Source organism: Salvelinus sp. IW2-2015, linkage group LG20, assembly GCF_002910315.2.
Source record: "Salvelinus sp. IW2-2015 linkage group LG20, ASM291031v2, whole genome shotgun sequence".
NCBI classification, from domain to species: Eukaryota; Metazoa; Chordata; class Actinopteri; order Salmoniformes; family Salmonidae; genus Salvelinus; species Salvelinus sp. IW2-2015.
In genome coordinates this window covers 68,451,786-68,471,366 of record NC_036860.1, presented here as the reverse complement: position 1 = coordinate 68,471,366, position 19,581 = coordinate 68,451,786, and the positions used below count along the sequence as shown (strand labels likewise).

The 19,581-nt window shown below is 45.0% G+C and overlaps 1 protein-coding gene across 5 annotated transcripts in view; it reads left to right on the top strand.

The window, feature by feature from the left end:
- Positions 1-16,869, top strand: part of LOC111980830 (pre-B-cell leukemia transcription factor 1) — a 56,652-nt gene extending 39,783 nt beyond the window's left edge. For 2 of the 5 annotated variants that reach the window (XM_024011840.3, XM_024011839.3), the window contains 7 exons: positions 8,428-8,675; positions 8,877-9,067; positions 9,201-9,336; positions 9,662-9,710; positions 11,274-11,404; positions 13,031-13,117; positions 13,325-16,869. In XM_024011840.3, the coding sequence (XP_023867608.1) occupies positions 8,428-8,675; positions 8,877-9,067; positions 9,201-9,336; positions 9,662-9,710; positions 11,274-11,404; positions 13,031-13,117; positions 13,325-13,417 (935 nt within the window). In that variant the 3' untranslated portion in view covers positions 13,418-16,869. Of the gene's footprint in view, positions 1-8,427; positions 8,676-8,876; positions 9,068-9,200; positions 9,337-9,661; positions 9,819-11,273; positions 11,405-13,030; positions 13,118-13,324 lie in introns of all 5 variants that reach the window. The other 3 variants (XM_024011841.3, XM_024011843.3, XM_024011842.3) reach the window with 2 other exon arrangements.
- Positions 16,870-19,581: the final 2,712 nt, after the last annotated feature.

The window sequence follows — 19,581 nt, the reverse complement described above, 5'->3', positions numbered from 1 at the left end:
ACCACTCATACAATAATACACATAAACAAAACTCGCTCGGCAGCAGGGATCATCAACTAGATTCAGCCACGGGTGGATGGTCGGGAGGCCGGAACATAATTACAAATTATTTGTAGACCGCAAATTCATCGCAAGAAGCCCAAACCGATATAATTGGACTAAACACAATTTCAAACCTTGCTTACATTTTGTATACAATCACGTGTCTCTTTCTTATGCATGGGAGTACTTTTGGAACAGATTTCCTAAATTAAAATCACTTGGAGCTGATTTCCTGGTGTTTTACAGTCTTCTGTCCAACAATTCATAAAATTATTTTTTGCTCACAACTTGCAGGGCCAAATAAAACCACTTGGGGAACCCTGCTCTACAGGCTGTATAATTTGTTTCAAGCAGGCTATGTTTGTAGCTTAACTAATTAGAGTACATTGTAGTACCTACTTACCAGTTCCCTAGATCTGTGCTATAATACTATTTTAATATAACCACTGAATCTGTGTTTGATTAGAGTGAGTGCTAGTGTAATCAGACAACCACCATGCAGGCTTAGCTTCTCCAGCTCTCTCTCCGGTAACATCTGACTGTCATGGTACTCGTTGGTTTGTTATAAATGGCCGCTGCTCCTCTGATCTATTGCTTAATTGGCACCTCATTTGCATAACGGTGCAAATTAACAACCTCTCAAATGAGAGTTCATTTTTCAAAGTCTTTAGCAGCTTCTTCAGAGGCGACTCCTAACGAGCACGGGAAAGCAGGCAGCTGGGCTGATGAGACAGGAGAGAGGGAAGATGAGGTGCCTGCATGTACATATCACCTCGACTAACTTGTACCCCCCCACACTCCTTTTATATAGCCTTGTTTTATTGTATGATATTAAAATATTTTACTTACTTAACCAACAACGCAGTTATTATATATATATATTTTTAAGGGCCTGTAAGTAAGCATTTCACGGTAACACCTGTTAGGCTCATGTGGCATAATGTTTTATTTGAGGGAGAAGGATGGAGAGGGATGGAAGACATGAAGAAGGAAGGATAGAGACGGAGGGGGAAAGGGAGAGCTGTAGTGTTGTGCGGTATACTGAATTCGTCATACCTTTTTGATACTAGAACATGAAAAACGGTTCGGTACTAGAATGTGTTGCTTTCGGTACTTCTACGTGTCTCACGTTGTATACTGATTGAGAGGATCAAGTCTCTTATCAGCGCAACCGATGTCTCCTTATAGCTCGAGCGCATCGTTCCTGCTTCTTGTCTGCTCCACTTACTCATTCGCTGGAGTCTGGAGTGCATCATGTTAGCGCCCCACTCATGCTGCACAGAAGTTAACACACTTGAATAATGCGACACAGCATGTAGAAATGTCTTAACTGTTAATTACTGTTTGCAAAACTGTCCATATAGGCTAGAACACATTCCAATGCAAGAAGATACCGGTAGCTTCCAGCTTTGTAGGCTAACTTTCCTTTCTAGCTTACTGCTGAAGCTAACATCAATTCACTACCCTATTACTTTTTGTGCTAAAATACAAGCATTTGTCACCAAAAACGAATTCACTTAATCGTCTCCATGTCCAACACTACTTTCCCCCATCGCCTGTCATGTCTCTTTTTTCAAGACCTCAACTGACGAGTGGGCGTGTGCCTTGTCATGAATGACATCATTACTGGGTTTAAAGAGACAGCACAAACTTTTATAAAAGAAGAGCTTGCTACGTCTATGCAAATGTTGTTGATCAGTACAATAAAATAAGTCCCAAATGGAAGGGAAACCGATTTGTTTCATCTACAGCCACATGAAATCAGGTAAAACAAGCTCAATAACTCAATGCATTCACCTGTATTGTGAATAGGCCTCCTAGCCTACATCTTGATTTACCCAGTGTATCAATAGATTTACTATTCAAATAAATTGTTACCATTTATATAGTTAGATTATAAAAACTTAGTCAAAGTAGTTGTATGATTTGTATAATGGATTCATGAATACGTACTTGGCTGTGTTTGAAATTGACATCTACTTTTAAAATGTAATGAGATTTAACTCAAATGATGCCCAACGATTGAACAGAGCAGTAGCCAAGTTTCTGTCTTTATCAAGTGCCATTCTGTGATTTTGGCTAATAAGCTTTTTTTGGGGTGTGGTATCGTCAATTCTGGTGTCATGACAACACTAGGAGAGGGAGTGAAGACTGGGAAAGTTCAGGAGGAATAGAGGGACAACGGCCACTTTAAGGGATACATCTACCCTCTGCCTAAACTCTTTGAGGGCTCCCGAGTGGCGCAGCATCTCAGTGTTAGAGGCGTCACTACAGACCCTGGTTCGATTCCAGGCTGTATCACAACCGGCCGTGATTGGGAGTCTCATAGGGCGGCGCACAATTGGCCCAGCGTCGTCCGGTGTAGGCCGTCATTGTAAATAAGAATTTGTTCTTCACTGACTTGCCTAGTTAAATAAAGGTAAAAAAATAAATAATCCTAAATACCCTCCTGCCGCTCACCCCTCTCTTCATCTCATGCCTGCTGCTCCTCTACCATCCACTCGTCTAGTGGATGCTTATTATGGAGAATGTGTTGGATGCTATAGGCTCATATAGAGCACCTGAGAACATGGTGTGTGTTGAGCCATATAGGCTTAGATCTGATTGAAGCCTTTTGTCCCTGATTTTGCTCTGGTCTCCATAGTTGTCATCTCTAGTTAATGAAGGGTTGATTTAATGCTTAATGGTGTTCGGTGTGTGTGTTTGCCCAGGGTGGGACATCTTCCATTCACACCCCTCATCACACTGTGTTGACATTGACTGCTCACCACTCCCTTACTCAGGAAGTACACTGACCGTTTGTTTGTTTTTGTGTTCATGTGTGTACCTGGGTGTGTGCCACAGGGGTTCAGTAAAGAGGACCAACGCAACCACAGACGCTGCTTAAAGCAGGACCTGACACATCCTTCCACACTACTGCCCCTCAAAACTAAAACGTTTAGTGGAATGAATAGTTTAAATGTTTTATTTAATCTTTATTCAACTAGGCAAGTCAGTTAAGAACACATTCTTATATACAATGACGGGCCTACTCCGGCCAAACCCAGAAGTCGCTGGTCCAATTCTGCGCCGCCCTATGGGACTCGCAATCACGGCCGGGTTGTGATACAGATTCGAACCAGGGTGTCTGTACTGACGCCTCCAGCACTTAGACCGCTGCGCCACTCGGGAGCCTGAGAATGTATTCCAAATTGACACCTTGTGTACCTAAAGATGTTAGATGCCCTCAGCTCCCTACTTACTTATGAACCGCTAGCCTCACCTTTTGTACAGTATATTTGCCAGTGCACGTGACCGACTGGGTTTCAAACCAGGGTCTCAAGACTGTGTTAGCCTGTTGAGCTAAAGCCTTGAAGTCTTCAGGTCTCAGGCAAGGTTAGTTCTGAGCATGGTTCACCACCTCTGTTACACCAGGGCTATGTTATTATTTGTGTTAGAGGGAGGAGGGGAAAATGGGAGAGGATACCCCTTGGAGTAGGACTAGTACTCCAGACAGCACTCGGATGACTCCCGCTGTAGCATAGGGATCCTAATTCAACCTGTGGGTTCAGTAACAGTCTTCAATTGCTTCCCGGGGCCCAGAGTCACTTTACACTCCTTCCTTCCTGATGCCACAGAACGCTCACTAGGTTGCTTTCATCATCAAATTTCAAATGACAGAGTACTCATTATAAAATTCTATGGGTGTCATAGACCTAAGTTGAAAATATTTGATATTTTGTTTTATATATGTGATATTTTTCTATCATATTTTCGACCTCGTCATAGATGGAACTTTGCTCATAGTGAATTTATTTCACAAAGTTTACTGCACATCCTTCTCTTCTCTTGAATTGGCATTAAGACAGTCATTTTCTTTGGGGGGGTGACTTTCACTTGGTACTGGCAGCGAATTTGCCTAAATGTCAAGCCTTGACTCGTATGTTGTTTTTTCTTGTGTGAAGGTTATATGTAGCTTTTAACCTTCTTTCTGTTCAACCATTATTTTCTTCTGGATTTATTAATGGCCAGTTATGGAATAGTAGTAGGAGCATTTCCATTCTTATCATTCTGCTGTTCCCTCTTGCCATTTTTTTTTCTGCCTTTCTCTGCTTTTATGTCTCCTCCTGTGACTCCCTTGTTTTTCCAATTCTCCTTGGTCCTCCTTCTAGGCTACCCTATCCTTACCTTTTTTTATTTTTTCCTTCTCCCTCTACCCCTCCCTCTCTCCCTGGTTTTCTCCCTCAGTGAAAGGCTGAGAATACCCAAGGGAGCTGAGGCAATTAAAATGCTAATCCTGTCTGTCTACAGGGAGAGGAGGAGGGGACGGCGGGAGGGAGGAGGAGAGGTGGGGGCTGACAGCATGAGGGATTGCAGCTCACATGGAGAACTCGACTGAAATGGAGAACAGAGGGAGGGAGGCGCCGGGGAGAGATAAGGGGATACAAGAGTGTGTGTGGGGGGGGGGTGTCAGAGTGAAAAGGGGATGCAGGACAGAGCAGGAGAAGACAGACGTGGGTAGAAAGTGTGTGTGTGCCATGAGCTGAGGGATGGATGATGGCCTGAATGTGTTCGGGGTACATGCCTCTCCCCTAATGTACTGAAGACACTGCTGCCTGTTAGGGTGGCCTTCAACCTCACCCTGCCACACATGTAGGCCGAGAGCCAGGGTTCTCAACTCTGACCAACGAGGTCCGGAGCCTGCTGCTTTCTTGTTCTACCTGATCATAATTACACACCTGGTGTCCCTGGTCTAAATCACTCCCTGAATAGAGGGAACAATAAAAACCATGTAAAAAATGCAGTGGAACTGGCTTTGAAGTCCAGAGTTGAGTTTGAGGGCCTAGCGAGGGTGGTTGTACCTACCTGCGCTACCTACTAGGCCTACTACGCACAGTTTGCGTTCTAGCCTGTGTGCAGAAACCAGGTGTGTCTACTACACAGCGTAGCGATATTGCTGTGAGCAGAAATGAGCTTCAGGATTATGTATGCAGTGGAAACCCCAGCTGGAGAGCCTGAATATTTCATAGTATGGCTGTAGCTCTCCTCTTTCTCGCCTTTGTCTTTCTCTTCTCCCTGCCAGTCTCTCAATGCCACATAACCTGCCTAACCCTAGGTGCTATTGTGTGGTTTAACTATAGAATTGTATTGTGGCTGCAAACACCAGCTCCTTATTGCTTTATTGGGAAATGCATTACGACTGCTCATTACTGAGTGCGTCGGCCCTAATAGATGTGTGTGTGTGTGATTGTCAGAAATCACAGCTTAATAATTGTAGTAATTAGTGGAATCTGAGGTCATTAGGGGCTACAGCTGGGGCTATAATAATGCTGAACTGGGGGGGGGGGTGGGTGTGTGTGTGTGTCTCAGCAGAGACTCCTTCTATGACCACTGCATCCATGTATAACACTAACTGGACCAAAAGAAAATTATTTGATTAAGTGTGTTTTGCCTGGAGTGCTAGATGGGTGGGGTTTGTACCTTTTGGGACTATTCCATTGGCGTTGTTGGTATGCACAAGCTCAGTCAAGCGCAGCTAAAGTATTTGGTAGGTAACAAATATTATTTCAAGTTTTTCGAGCCATTGTCTGAATATTCTGAGCTTCTAGTGTATTGCACTCTCTGCTGCCTCTGCTGGATCGGGAAATGGTTAGTCTGGAACAGTGTCTGGGACCGGACAGCTCACACTGACTTCTACACGAACACACACACAAACACTCTGGAAGCTACAAACTTACTGGAGAGCTCAGATGCACAACATACACAGGATAGCAGGATAGGCTAATCCTCTAACACTATTAAAGCAATCTACTCACAAGCCCTTCCCCAAACTTTAGACAACGTAGCTAGTAGGTGCATGTTTTGCATACACATCGTAAAAGCACTTTCTCTCTAACTAGCCTATAAGTACTAAAGTACAGCTTTGTTAGTGGAGGGGGAGAGAAAAGGAGGGCGAGAGGGATCGGCCAATCGGTGTCGTTCGTTCAGTCCGCTGGGTCTGCTACATTCCTGAGCCATGAGAGGGGGAGCAACAGAGAGAAGGAATGTGTCTTGGAGAGAACAGAGAAAGCGGGTCTAGATGGAGAAAACAGGGAACAAGAAAAAAAAGAGGGCAACGGCAGGGGAGGAAAAAAGTTTATAGAAAAGGAGGTAAAGTTGGATAGAAGTTAAGAGGAGAGCATTGTTTAGGGGATGTGGAGACTGATGGGCGAGAGAGTGGGCAGAATTGTTAGGATGCACTTTAAAGTAGTACACTAAAAGAAGGGATACTGACTTTATTGTGCAAACATCCTTATATCTCAAGTGTCCAGTAACTACATGTTAAAGCCACAATCCAGAGTTTGTGTTGGAGTCCAACAGCAACCCTGCCACTTTGTTGTGTATAATTTTCAAGAATCAATGGATAGGCCTATATCATTAACATTGAACTGCAGGAAATATCCCAGATGATGCATTTACTGTTCAGCATAACTCTCTCCCATGGCTGTGGTAACCCAGAGAGAACAAAGCTGGTAGAAATAGAATTGTCCTGTTTTTCCTCTGTTCCAGAACTGTAAGCTGTACAGAACAGGGCATTTACAGCTGCTAGTAATGGCTTTAACAAAGATACTTTATTAATCCATGCAAGAGGGAAATGTGTCTCTAGCTTTACCCAACCCCTTCAACATACACACACACATTATATACTGAACAAAAATAGGAATATTACATGCAACAATTTCAACGATTTTATGGACTTACAGTTCATATAAGGAAATCAGTCAATTGAAATGAATTCATTAGGCCGTAATCTATGAATTTCACATGGATGGGCTTGGGAGGGCAGAGGGTGTAAGGGTGGCTGGTCTCAGATGATCCTGCAGGTGAAGAAGACTGGTGTGGAGACCCTGGGCTAGCGTTGTTTCACGTGGTCTGCGGTTGTGAGGCCGGTTGGGCGTACTGCCAAATGTTCTAAAACAACTGAGGCGGCTTATAGTAGAGAAATGAACATTACGTTTTCTGGCAGCAACTCTGGTGGACATTCTTGCAGTCAGCATGCCAATTGCATGCTCTCTCAACTTGAGACATCTGTGTTGTGTGACACAACTGCACATTTTTAGTGGCCTTGTATTGTGTCCAGCACAAGGTGCACCTGTGTACTGACCATGCTCTTTAATCAACTTCTTGATATGCCACACCTGTCAGGTGGATGGATTATCTTGACAAAGGAGGAATGCTCACAAACAGGGATGTGAAGACATTTGTGCACACAAAAGATCCAGGAATGTTCCATATGCACAAAAAGCTTATTTCTCTCAAATTATTTCATCTCATGAAACATGAGGTCAACACTTTAAATATTTTTGTTCAGTGTATATTCCTGCACTGTTAGCAGCAGAGCAGTAAGTTGGACAGAACAGGCTCAGAGAGCAACTGGTCTTGGCTTTAATACAGGAGCGCTACAGGCCCCCTATACCCCCTTCACTCTACTGAGCCAAACCAAGCCAAAATGTACTGTGCTAGCCTGGTTAGGTTGCACATCTACCATAGTTGCTTGAAAGGACAATGTACAGTATGGCATGATGGTGTTAAAACAAAGGCTGTGAGTTAGAAGTGTGTCTTTGTATAGGAGTCTGTGTGCATTGAGAGCAGTGTGTGTGTTTTTGCACCTGTGTTTTGCGTCTGAGTGTGTACTGTGTGCCTCCTTGTGTGTGTATCTGTAAGAGAGGGAGAGGGAGAGAGAGAGATGAGTGCATGGCTGGGGGCTGACAGAGGTCCTGGGTTTAATACAGTGGAATAGCGGAGCGGCTGAAAGCTGTACTTATGGCCAGCCGAGCTTGTAGTGACAGCACATGCACTCCCATTACTCCGCCCATGTCTCACATTGCTGCTGCCTGCCTGCCTCTCTGCTCTGTACTGGCAGCCTGCCACTGACTGAGGCGCCACACTGCCACCTGGTGTTAGAATCGGGTACTGCTAATTTAGAACACTATCCCCTTTTATAGTGCACTACTTTTAGGGTGCCATTTGGGACGAATAGGCAAATGACGAGAGTTGGCAGGGTTGTTTTTGACAGCTCGGCACATCTCCTTGAGGTTTTAGCATTGATAAAGTGTCCTGCTGTCCTCCCTTCCCTTGCACCTGCTGGAACCCTGAATAATCATCCTCTCCAGTAGAGAAAATACAGTTTTGCCTATTTGAAAACTTTTTTTTCAGTACATTCAAATTCTCTATCTGAGAGTTTTACTACCATATTGCCTATACCTACCCAACTCCCTCAGATCTACTTCACGTTAAGTGTCTAGGGTAGGATAATGGGCTGAATCTGAATGAGTCTGACGTTGCAGTTGAGACATGGTGTTCCCTTATCCCATAATGCCTGAATGATTTGATATATTGAATTTCTCTCTTTTTTTTCGCCTCAAGTGCTGAGTATCCGAGGCATTCAGGATGAGGACCCCCCAGACCCTCAGATCATGCGTCTGGACAACATGCTGCTGGCCGAGGGCGTGTCTGGCCCGGAGAAGGGCGGGGGCTCGGCTGCAGCAGCTGCGGCCGCTGCAGCAGCAGGAGGGTCGCCCGGTGCCGACGGCGGCATCGAACACTCAGACTACAGAGCCAAGCTGGCACAGATCAGACAGATCTACCACTCTGAGCTGGAGAAATATGAACAGGTAGGAGAGAGGGAGAGACACATTTACACAGATTTCCCAATCTTAGCTGGTGAAATAGGAACAGCACACACACATTTCTCTCTCCTTCAAAGATTAGTGTGTTCCTGAGAATTTGTATAACTGAATTTAAGTTTCAAATTTTATTTGAAAGTCCCATCTCTCCCTCCTCCTCTCCTTCTCTTCCTCCGCCCTACACCCCAGGCATGCAGTGAGTTCACCAACCATGTGATGAACCTGCTGAGGGAGCAGAGTCGCACGCGGCCCATTTCTCCCAAGGAGATCGAGCGCATGGTGGCCATCATCCACCGCAAGTTCAGCTCCATCCAGATGCAGCTCAAACAGAGCACCTGCGAGGCCGTCATGATCCTACGCTCCAGATTCCTTGACGCTAGGTCTGTCTGTGCTTCTCAAGAGTTTTGCTGTAATTTAATTTGTTACCTGCAGGGCTTTTTTTTWWTTTTTTWATTCCGAGATGAATATTGTCTGACTGACTTTGTGTGTGTCTCGTATCAATGTCTCTGTCAGGCGTAAGAGGCGTAACTTCAACAAGCAGGCTACAGAGGTGCTGAACGAGTACTTCTACTCCCACCTGTCCAATCCCTACCCCAGTGAGGAGGCCAAAGAAGAGCTGGCCAAGAAGTGTGCCATCACAGTCTCACAGGTACCGCACCACTGTACCGCACCACACGCTTCTGCTGCCAGTGGACTTATCAGTACTGAAACCAGCTTTTCCCCTTCTAATGTATAGGTAGTCTGTTCCCCTGCCTAAAATAATTTGGCTTTATTTGKTTTCAATTGAAAGTGTCWGGTGACTGAAAATGTACTGAAACAGGGATGGACTACCTGACATTTTCCAGTATGAAACGCTTGTTTTCGTTTTCCGTTGGGAAGCATTTTGCTACGGCGTGCACTGATGAATACAAACTTGGAAAGAAATCTAAGGGAAACACCGACTAATACACTGGTCTATCCGTCTTCCCCCTCAGGTTTCTAATTGGTTCGGCAACAAGAGAATACGGTACAAGAAGAACATTGGTAAGTTCCAGGAGGAAGCGAACCTCTACGCAGTTAAAACAGCGGTGGATGCTGCCAGCGTGTCGGCGCAGGCTAGCCAGGCTAACTCTCCGGCGACGCCCAACTCAGGTACCGTGTGCCCCTTCCAACCACCCCTGACCCCCACCCCTCCATCCATATCTCAATCACCCTGCCTCCTCACACCAATCAGCTGATGTTCATGCTATTACACACACACACACTAGTTTATACACACTGGCAGAAGTGTAGACCACACACACTGGCCGAAGTGTAGAACCACATACATGGAACGAGGACTCTTTCTGTCTGGCTCGCTCTCTGTCTGGCTCTCCATCAGACTTTTCTACTGTTCTTCTGCTTGTTTGGTGTCTGATGCCTTGCTGTGATGTTATTGCACTCACAGGTTTTCTATAGAGGAGAGATTATTTAGACTATCTTACTTTGAACCAGATTGATAATATCCTCGTTAAAAGTTGCTTTATTGTTGTAGAAAGTGGTCATTTTCAGGGATAAAGATATCTTGACTCTATATCTTGCCCTAAGCAATAACTCATAGTAGGAAATGACCGTCATCCCCCATCTGATCATAAATCCAATTCCAATCATTAACCAATGTATTTTCTTTTTTCCTGAATGGTTTCTGTTCAATTTCACCGCTTCCTCTTTCGATGTCATCATTTATTTAGCCTACTACTACTGCAAACTGTCTTTATGTAGCGGCCAGCACACCTTTACATTAGTGTACAGTATACACACACACACTAGTGTACAGTATACACACACGTAAGCACACACACGCGCCCACATGTACCAGCTACCCCTATTTGCTCAGGAAGCAGACAGGAGCAGGTAGGTGATGTACCATTCAGTCATTGTGAGCTGTGCTGTGTGCCTGCCTCATGGAAATAGAATCTATTATATTATCTGGATTCTATTTCTATGGTCTGCCTCCTGCATCTCCTGTAGTAAGATTACAGCTCGCTGGTGGACTGTCGAGTATTAGGACTCAAGACTTACCAACTAAAAATGTCTGACTTCCACTTTATGATGCTCGCTTGTTACAGTGTAACTAAAACGTTGACCTGCGTTTTTTTCATGTAATAAGACATATTTGTGTTGTCTTGATTTTGGTCCGTTTCAAACAAGAAAGTTGCAGTTGGCCTATAGTTTGGCCATTTTCATATTCTCCTGCGCTCGTCTCATACTTCATTCACAACAATGTGAGGAAGGTGGAAATTGAGGATCCATCTGTACATGTGTTGGATCATCTTGGCACCCAGAAGGCTGTGTCACGAGGGACTAATTCACTGCTCAACCCATTCTAAATACTCTGACTGTGGTCCACGATCCTCATGTTTTCAACACTAGCAAACGGTTTGTGAGCACGGGTATGACTGTCTCTTTTCAAAAGCCAGTGTCCTTTAACTTCCTGGTTGAACTGTGATCTCTAACCCCTGGCACACTCCGGTGCCTGATTTGGCTGACACGGCTGCACAGAGGTGTCTGACTGACAGAGCCACACTGAGATGCCTGATTGGCTGACACAGCGTGTGTTGCCTGCAGGGTCGTCGGGGTCATACAGCTTGTCTCATGCAGGCGACGCTGCAGCTGCTGCCTACCTTGGCCTGCACCCCTCGAACGTCAACGGGGCTGGGGAGGCCGTCCTCAACATCGCCCCCTCTCTGCAGCCCCAGGTAGGCACTGAGGACCTCTAGGAAAGCCTGCCTCAATGCCCCAACCACAACCCCCTCCAACCCAGTCCCTATAGGGTTGCACAATTCCTGTAACGTTCCCAAAATGTCCTGGTTTTCATGAAATCATGGTTGGAGGATTTCTGGAATCAGGAGTGAATAGTGAAGGCAATCCTGGAATTTGTTCAAACAAGATTTCTGAAAAAACAGGGCATTTTGGGGAGGTTTCAAGGACTTTGCCACCCCAAAACCAGTGACCCAAAAATTCCTGGACACCAGCTCCTCCTAGCACCTACTAGCTATGATGACCCCAACCTCCCTCTCCTCACCCCTGCCCTAGCATCACCCCTGATTCCTAAACACCCAACCCAAGACCCCCTGTGGCACCTGTCCCTGTTCCACTTAGTAGAGAAACACACCTCGTGGTGCATTTTGACCCTCCTCCCCTCTCTCTCCAGCCCCCTCCACATAACCTTTTTTTCAGTTAAGCCTTTGGTGTGCCTACCTTACTGTTATTTATCCATCCATTTCATCGCTCTATGTCCACATTTGCTTCTCCAAATGGCATTCCCTATGTAGTGCACGACTTTTGAGAGAGATGGTGCCGTTTTGGACGCATGCAGCCCATGGCTATCTCTCTCCATCCTGTCACCACGGAAGCCTAAGGCCCCCTCTACTCCCTCATTACTCTGCTGTTGTTGTTACCCTCCACCTCGTCACTGTGCTGTTTGTAAACCTGTGGAAGTGCACTGTTGTTGTTGAAGAGGAGCCACATATTTCTGCTGTAAACAGCCTGACGATCAGTGTCAGAGCGGCTGAGGGAAAATCCTCAGTTGCATTAACTTGAGTCGTCGAGTCCGCTCCCCTCGCATCCTTCTCAGAACACATTGGAGGAGAGTGTCAGAGGGGAGAGACCGCTGGCTTTCTCATCCCGGAGAGAGGTTTTGATAAGGAGGCGAGGAGAGGGGACACATGCAATTTGAGATTCTCCCTGGCTAACCGGACGGTAGGCAGCATTTTCTGCATTCCATCAGTGATGACTGAGAATACAACAAATTGTGTGATAGTTTAGATGGAAATAATTTCATCTCATCAATCTTGGAATGAATTAATGCAGGAACAAGATATTGGCTTTTAACGTTAGAACTGTGACGGCAGAGAGTGTATGAACCCAAAGTGAGGGTTGTACAGACAAGTGAGTAGAGGTTAGCTAGTAGGGAACCAGAAGTCCAAACCAAGAGCCATGCTGCTTTTGCGTTGACAGATACAGCAGAGGTTTGTGGAAGCTTTAAAGTTCCTTTCATGACCACCTGTGTTTGTGTGACACTATCCCCTGATTGATGCGCAAGTACGTTTGTGTGCGTGCCAGACCTGGGTTCAAATGGTATGTTAACTTCCAAACACTTTGATTGAGCTTGCGTGGCACAACGGAACCAAGCCCATGTGGCACTCCAAACAGGCAGGCTCAATCAAACAAGCTCAAAGTATTTGAAAGGAAACAAATTATTTTTGAACCCATCTCTTGTGTGGGAGGGTTTTTCTACGCTTGTGGGGACCTGAAATTCCCCACAAGGAAAGTGTGTGTGTGCATGCATCTCGCCTGATGGCGCCTGTCTCATCTCCCTCCAGGTGGATACCCTGCACCGTGCTACACACCTGACGGCAGGCTATGAGGAGCTGACCACTAGCTCCCTCTACGTCCCACGCCGCCTCGACGTGAGTCAAACCTCCCTTATTGTCTTTCTTTTTGTATCCCTTTTATTTAGACCGAAAGAAATGCATGCCTATCAACAAAGTATTTGTAGTCCAGGCAAATGTATTTGGAGCGTTTTACAAGTGGATTTTACTAGGGTCACAACACACCTATATTAAAAAGTTTAACAAAACTGCCTTTGTTTTTTTCTCCTGGTTCTTTACTTCTAGCCTAGCAACAGCTGGCAGGACAACACCCAACCCTCCTCCGTCACCTCTCCACCAGGCCCCCCTGGCAGCGTTCACTCTGACACCTCCAACTGAGACACACACACCTTTTCTTCCACCACAGAGACAGCTTTCTTTTGGTGTCTGCTCTGACCACTACCCACTTACCACCGCCCGCCCCCCCCATCCTCCTTCCTGCCCGCCTCTCCACTACCGGTCCGGACTGGGCAACTCATGCCAGGCACTGTACACACTTCTGTGGACCGTTAAGATGGACAAGTGAACAGAAGACATTTACCTTCCTTCCATCCTACAGAAATTCTGGAGGCTCCTTAGTCTCCTCTCCTAAAATTCGATATGAAGACAGACTGGCGCCTGATCATGACATCATAACCCCTCGCCGCTTCCAGGACCTTTGGGTAACTACTAACCCAACCAACCTGGCTGTGTAGGGCAGGTGATGATCACTGATGTCTGTACATTACCTGTGTATATGTTCATGTCAACTCCACACAGTGTTCACAGCCTGTCCATTACCTATCCCTTGTGAGGTTCTGGTGTTGATGCATGTGATAGTGGTCACACACTCTAACGCCAGGCGCTGTGGCGATACGGATCACAAGACGAGCTCTGCTCACCTTGCTTGTACCAAAGTGATGTCCTCTCTCCTTCCCCCAACCTGATAGTTGTCACCCTCCTTCTGTTCCTCTGAGAACCAACTAGTAACACAAAGACACCTTCGATCTTTTAGTATTGCTGATGCTTTCAGTTTGGGGGGACGATTTTTAAGTGAGTGCTTTATAGGTCAGATATGCACACACCACCCATATTTTACAACCCCTCATATGGAACATGGACACAGATCTGTCAAGCACAAACTTTTGCACCTTTTTCCAGGTGCTTCTACCTGGTGACAGTAGTTCTGGGGAGTTGAGCATACAGTAGGCTTGAGGACAGGACTGAAGATGAAGGGAGTGGGGAAATTAACGATCCTCTTTAGTCCTCCAGAGGTCGTTTCTATTGCGTCCCCCTTTCGCTTAGTCATCAAAAGCTGTAGACTCTTTGTAGACGTTACTTTCCTCTGTCTGTCAACTACTTTTAGTTGATTGTAGCCCTTTTTTTTTTCTCCTAATGCTGTTTCACAAAGAAATGCACCAGCCACCAAATAAACAAAGTTTGTTGGGATGGTGAAATATGTTTTGTGGCAGAGATAGCTATGTCATTGGGGGGGGGGAAATGTGACATGAAAATGTTTTAAAATATTTGTGACAGTCTTCCAATGCATGTAGGCTTTTTTAGGTGTTCAGTGATGGTTCTCATTTAAATATTCAAGTTATTTAGCTTCTTCACGTTTGTTTTCTCAAAGACACAGACCAAAAAGGAGTAGATGCGTTATGCTGTATGTACAGAGTTCTCAGATGTCTGTCGGGAGGGCTTAATAAATACGGCCCAGCCTTATGGTGTAAGTCTGGGCTGTATTCATTAGGAACAAAACTGTCTGAAACAGGGAGGGACTTACCTGAATTTGTCCAACAAGAAATGCTTGTTTTCGTTTGCCTTTGCTACGGTGCGAAACATTTAGCTTACGGTGTACACTAATGAATAGGACCCTGGGTTTATACTCCACCAAACGGTCTCTGGATCAGAACTTTCCTGGGGTGTGCGACGTGCACCGAAGTGCGTGAAGTCACAAAGCGGTTATGGAGTACATCTAGTGTAGATTCAGCCTTTACATATATATTTTTAATCAGTTCTTTGGTGTATTTAACAACTGTGGCCTCCCCACTAGCAGGGTATTGTTCAGTAGGGCGAAAACCTTTTAAAACCAAGTGATATGGGGAGATGCTACTGCCTGAACTTAGCCAATAGGGACAAGTCCCCAGTCCAGACATGCTTGAAAACTAGCATCTACTCATAATAATCTGTTTAGCTCACAGGCTACACTACAACTTTGCGTCGTACCAAAAATACCAGTTATCAATAATGTAATTATGATGATTATATTTCACACCAAAAAGTTGGTGAATAAAAAGTCTCCAGTTTTGGTAGAGGGAATTGTATTTGTATTTTTTTTTAAATGGTATTGTCAGGCCTAATGGTGTTTAAGTTTGGGGTTATATGGGGGGGGGGGGGGGGGCTGTTATGTCCGTCACACCAGTGCTAAAGAATTGATTGTATCGTTGCTGTGGAGACAGAGCATCGTTGCCGTAGAGAGCACCTGTTCCATGGGAAGGCATGTTTTCTCCCTTGACTCCATCTCAGAATCCGCTGGTAAAAATGGGTCCTATTGGTTAGCCCTATGATATGGCCAATCAGCAAGGGCTTTACTGTTCTTAATAACTTTTACCAAAAAGGCAGCACTGGTTTTATGATAAACAAGGTAGTCTTTAGAGTCAAATCAGAGTTTATCTATCATTTCTTTTTGTAGTTTTTATTCAGCTTTTTTTTWAATTCTTTTTTTACAATCATACATCAACTGTTAAGAGTACCGGGCATTTTGATAAAGAAAGGACAAACTCTATATATTAAACATATATACAGACATTTTAAATGTAAAATTGGGGTTTTGTTAAATACAGACATCGTTACAGAGAGCTCTTATATTGTATTACCCAAATTAGTGTCCTTGTTTACTGTCATATTATAAACATTTCATATGGCTTATATCTCACAAATAATGCTACCACTACTACACCAAATTAGTCCTCTCTTCCTGTCTTTTTCTACCAGTCATAAATGGATGTCACTGTACAGATTGTGGAATGTTTGTTTTTCTCTTTTTATAAACCCAATGCTTTATTTTTGCTTTTCCTTTTGGGTGAATTGCCTGGTTGTTTGGTCATTAATGTTCTCCTGAGGTTGGGGTCAAGTTATTTTATTTTTTATGATTATTTGCATATTTTAATTTGTTAGTTGGGGTTGCAGTGTGGGGGTTATGGGTATTGTAGTTTGGTGCTGTGTAAATTCCAATTGGAACTTGAGAAAAAACGTCCTTCACACACATTTTAGAAATCCCTCGATTTCCCTTATCCATTTAATTTCAGCCATTCAGTCAGGATTGACCCCATTTGATATGGTTACCCATCATTGGTGAATTTGAGTTCTCCCAGTATTTTGTAGTAACGGTACAGTTCAATGCAAAAATAGAGCTACACAGGTTGAGCCAATACTGAGTCAACCTACTGTAGGATTCTACCACAGAATATTCTACCATTCTAATTCTTTGATTCTACCTGCGACCGTAGAATTCCACAGTACCAAATCAAACGATAAAAGGTTTACTGTAATGTGTCATTTGTTTTATTAGTATCTTTGTATATTTCTCCCTCTTCGTACCACTGTATTTTAAATACCACCTCGTCTCTCTCTACCTCTGTCTCTCAGTTTCTCTTGTATATAAAACCCCACTGTTTCAAGACCTGTGAGTCTGTATGAACTCCTTTTATACCTCAACTTTAGAATTGTTCTAGAACGAGTATTAAGAATGACAAGTTGTAGTGCTCCTTATTAGAAGAAAAAAACAAATAAAATATTTGTGCTTTTCATTATTTGGGGTTGGTTGAGTTTTATTTTTATCACTACATCTATGCTCTTGTGACATTTAAACAAATAAAATGACACCGTTTAATGGTATCTTACCAGAATGTGATACAGCCCGACAGGATGCTCTCGATTGTGCATCTGTAGAAGTTTGTGAGTGCTTTTGGTGACAAACCTAATTTCTTCAGCCTCCTGAGGTTGAAGAGGCGTACTGTCCCGTTGATGTGGATAGGGGGGTGCTCCCTCTGCTGTTTCCTGAAGTCCACAATCATCTCCTTTGTTTTGTTGACGTTGAGTGTGAGGTTATTTTCCTGACACCACACTCCGAGGGCCCTCACCTCCTCCCTGTAGGCCGTCTCGTCGTTGTTGGTAATCAAGCCTACCACTGTAGTGTCGTCCGCAAACTTGATGATTGAGTTGGAGGCGTGCATGGCCACGCAGTCGTGAGTGAACAGGGAGTACAGGAGAGGGCTCAAACGCACCCTTGTGGGGCCCCAGTGTTGAGGATCAGCGGGGTGGAGATGTTGTTACCTACCCTCACCACCTGGGGGCGGCCCGTCAGGAAGTCCAGGACCCAGTTGCACAGGACGGGGTCGAGACCCAGGGTCTCGAGCTTGATGACGAGTTTGGAGGGTACTATGGTGTTAAATGCTGAGCTGTAGTCGATGAACAGCATTCTCGCATAGGTATTCCTCTTGTCCAGATGGGTTAGGGCATTGTGCAGTGTGGTTGCGATTGCGTCGTCTGTGGACCTATTGGGTCGGTAAGCAAATTGGAGTGGGTCTAGGGTGTCAGGTAGGGTGGAGGTGATATGGTCCTTGACTAGTCTCTCAAAGCACTTCATGATGACGGAAGTGAGTGCTACGGGGCGGTAGTCGTTTAGCTCAGTTACCTTAGCTTTCTTGGGACAGGAAACATGGTGGCCCTCTTGAAGCATGTGGGAACAGCAGACTGGATAAGGATTGATTGAATATGTCCTTAAACACACCAGCCAGCTGGTCTGCGCATGCTCTGAGGACACGGCTGGGAATGCCGTCTGGGCCTGCAGCCTTGCGAGGGTTAACACGTTTAAATGTTTTACTCACCTCGGCTGCAGTGAAGGAGAGCCCGCAGTTTTTGGTAGCGGGCCGTGTCAGTGCCACTGTATTGTCCTCAAAGCGAGCAAAAAAGTTATTTAGTCTGTCTGGGAGCAAGACATCCTGGCCCGCGACGGGGCTGGTTTTTCTTTTGTAATCCGTGATTGACTGTAGACTCTGCCACATACCTCTTGTGTCTGAGCTGGTTTTCTTTTTGTAATCCGTGAATGACTGTAGACCCTGCCACATACCTCTTGTGTCTGAGCTGTTGAATTGCGACTCTACTTTGTCTCTATACTGGCACTTAGCTTGTTTGATAGCCTTGCGGAGGGAATAGCTACACTGTTTGTATTCTGTCATGTTTCCGGTCACCTTGCCCTGGTTAAAAGCAGTGGTTTGCGCTTTCAGTTTCACGGCGAATGCTGCCATCAATCCACGGTTTCTGGTTTGGGAATGTTTTAATCGTTGCTGTGGGTAACAACATCGTCAATGCACTTTCTAATGAACTCGCTCACCGAATCAGCGTATTCGTCAATGTTGTTGTTGGACGCAATGCGGAACATATCCCAATCCACGTGATCGAAGCAGTCTTTGAAGCGTGGAGTCAGATTGGTCGGACCAGCGTTGAACAGACCTGAGCGCGGGAGCTTGCTGTTTTAGTTTCTGTTTGTAGGCTGGAAGCAACAAAATGGAGTCGTGGTCAGCTTTCCGAAAGGAGGGCGGGGAGGGCCTTATACATGCGTGCGCGAAGATTAGTGATTAAGACAATGACAAGGTTTACCACCGGTACACAATCGATATGCTGAAGAATTTAGGGAGTTTAGTTTCAGATTAGCCTTGTTAAAATCCCAGCTACGATGAATGCAGCCTCAGGGTGTGTGGTTTCCAGTTTACATAAAGTCAGATAAAGTTGTTCAGGGCCATCGATGTGTCTGCTTGGGGGGGAATATATACGGCTGTGATTATAATCGAAGAGAATTCCCTTGGTAGATAATGCGGTCGACATTTGATTGTGAGGAATTCTAAATCAGGTGAACAGAAATGACTTGAGTTCCTATATGTTGTTATCACACCACGTCTCGTTAATCATAAGGCATACACCCCGCCCCTCTTCTACCAGAAAGATGTTTGTTTCTGTCGGCACGATGCGTGAAAGAAACCAGCTGGCTGCACCGACTCCGTTAGCGTCTCTCGAGTGAGCCATGTTTCCGTGAAGCAAAGAACGTTACAATCCCTGATGTCTCTCTGGAATGTTACCCGTGCTCGGATTTCTAAACCTTATTGTCAAGAGACTGGACATTGGCGAGTAGTATGCTAGGGAGTGGAGCGCGATGTGCCCGTCTCCGAAGCCTGACCAGGAGACCGCCTCGTTTGCCCCTTTTAAGGCGTCGTTGTTTAGGGTCACGGCTGGGATCAGATCCATTTTTGCTACTGCACTTGAAGAAATTTGAAAGTTCTTGACATTTTCCGAATTGACTGACCTTAATGTCTTAAAGTAATGATGGACTGTCATTTCTCTTGCATATTTGAGCTGTTCTTGCCATAATATGGACTTGGTCTTTTACCAAATAGGGCTATCTTCTGTATACCACCCCTACCTTGTCACAACACAACTGATTGGCTCAAACGCATTAAACAAGGAAA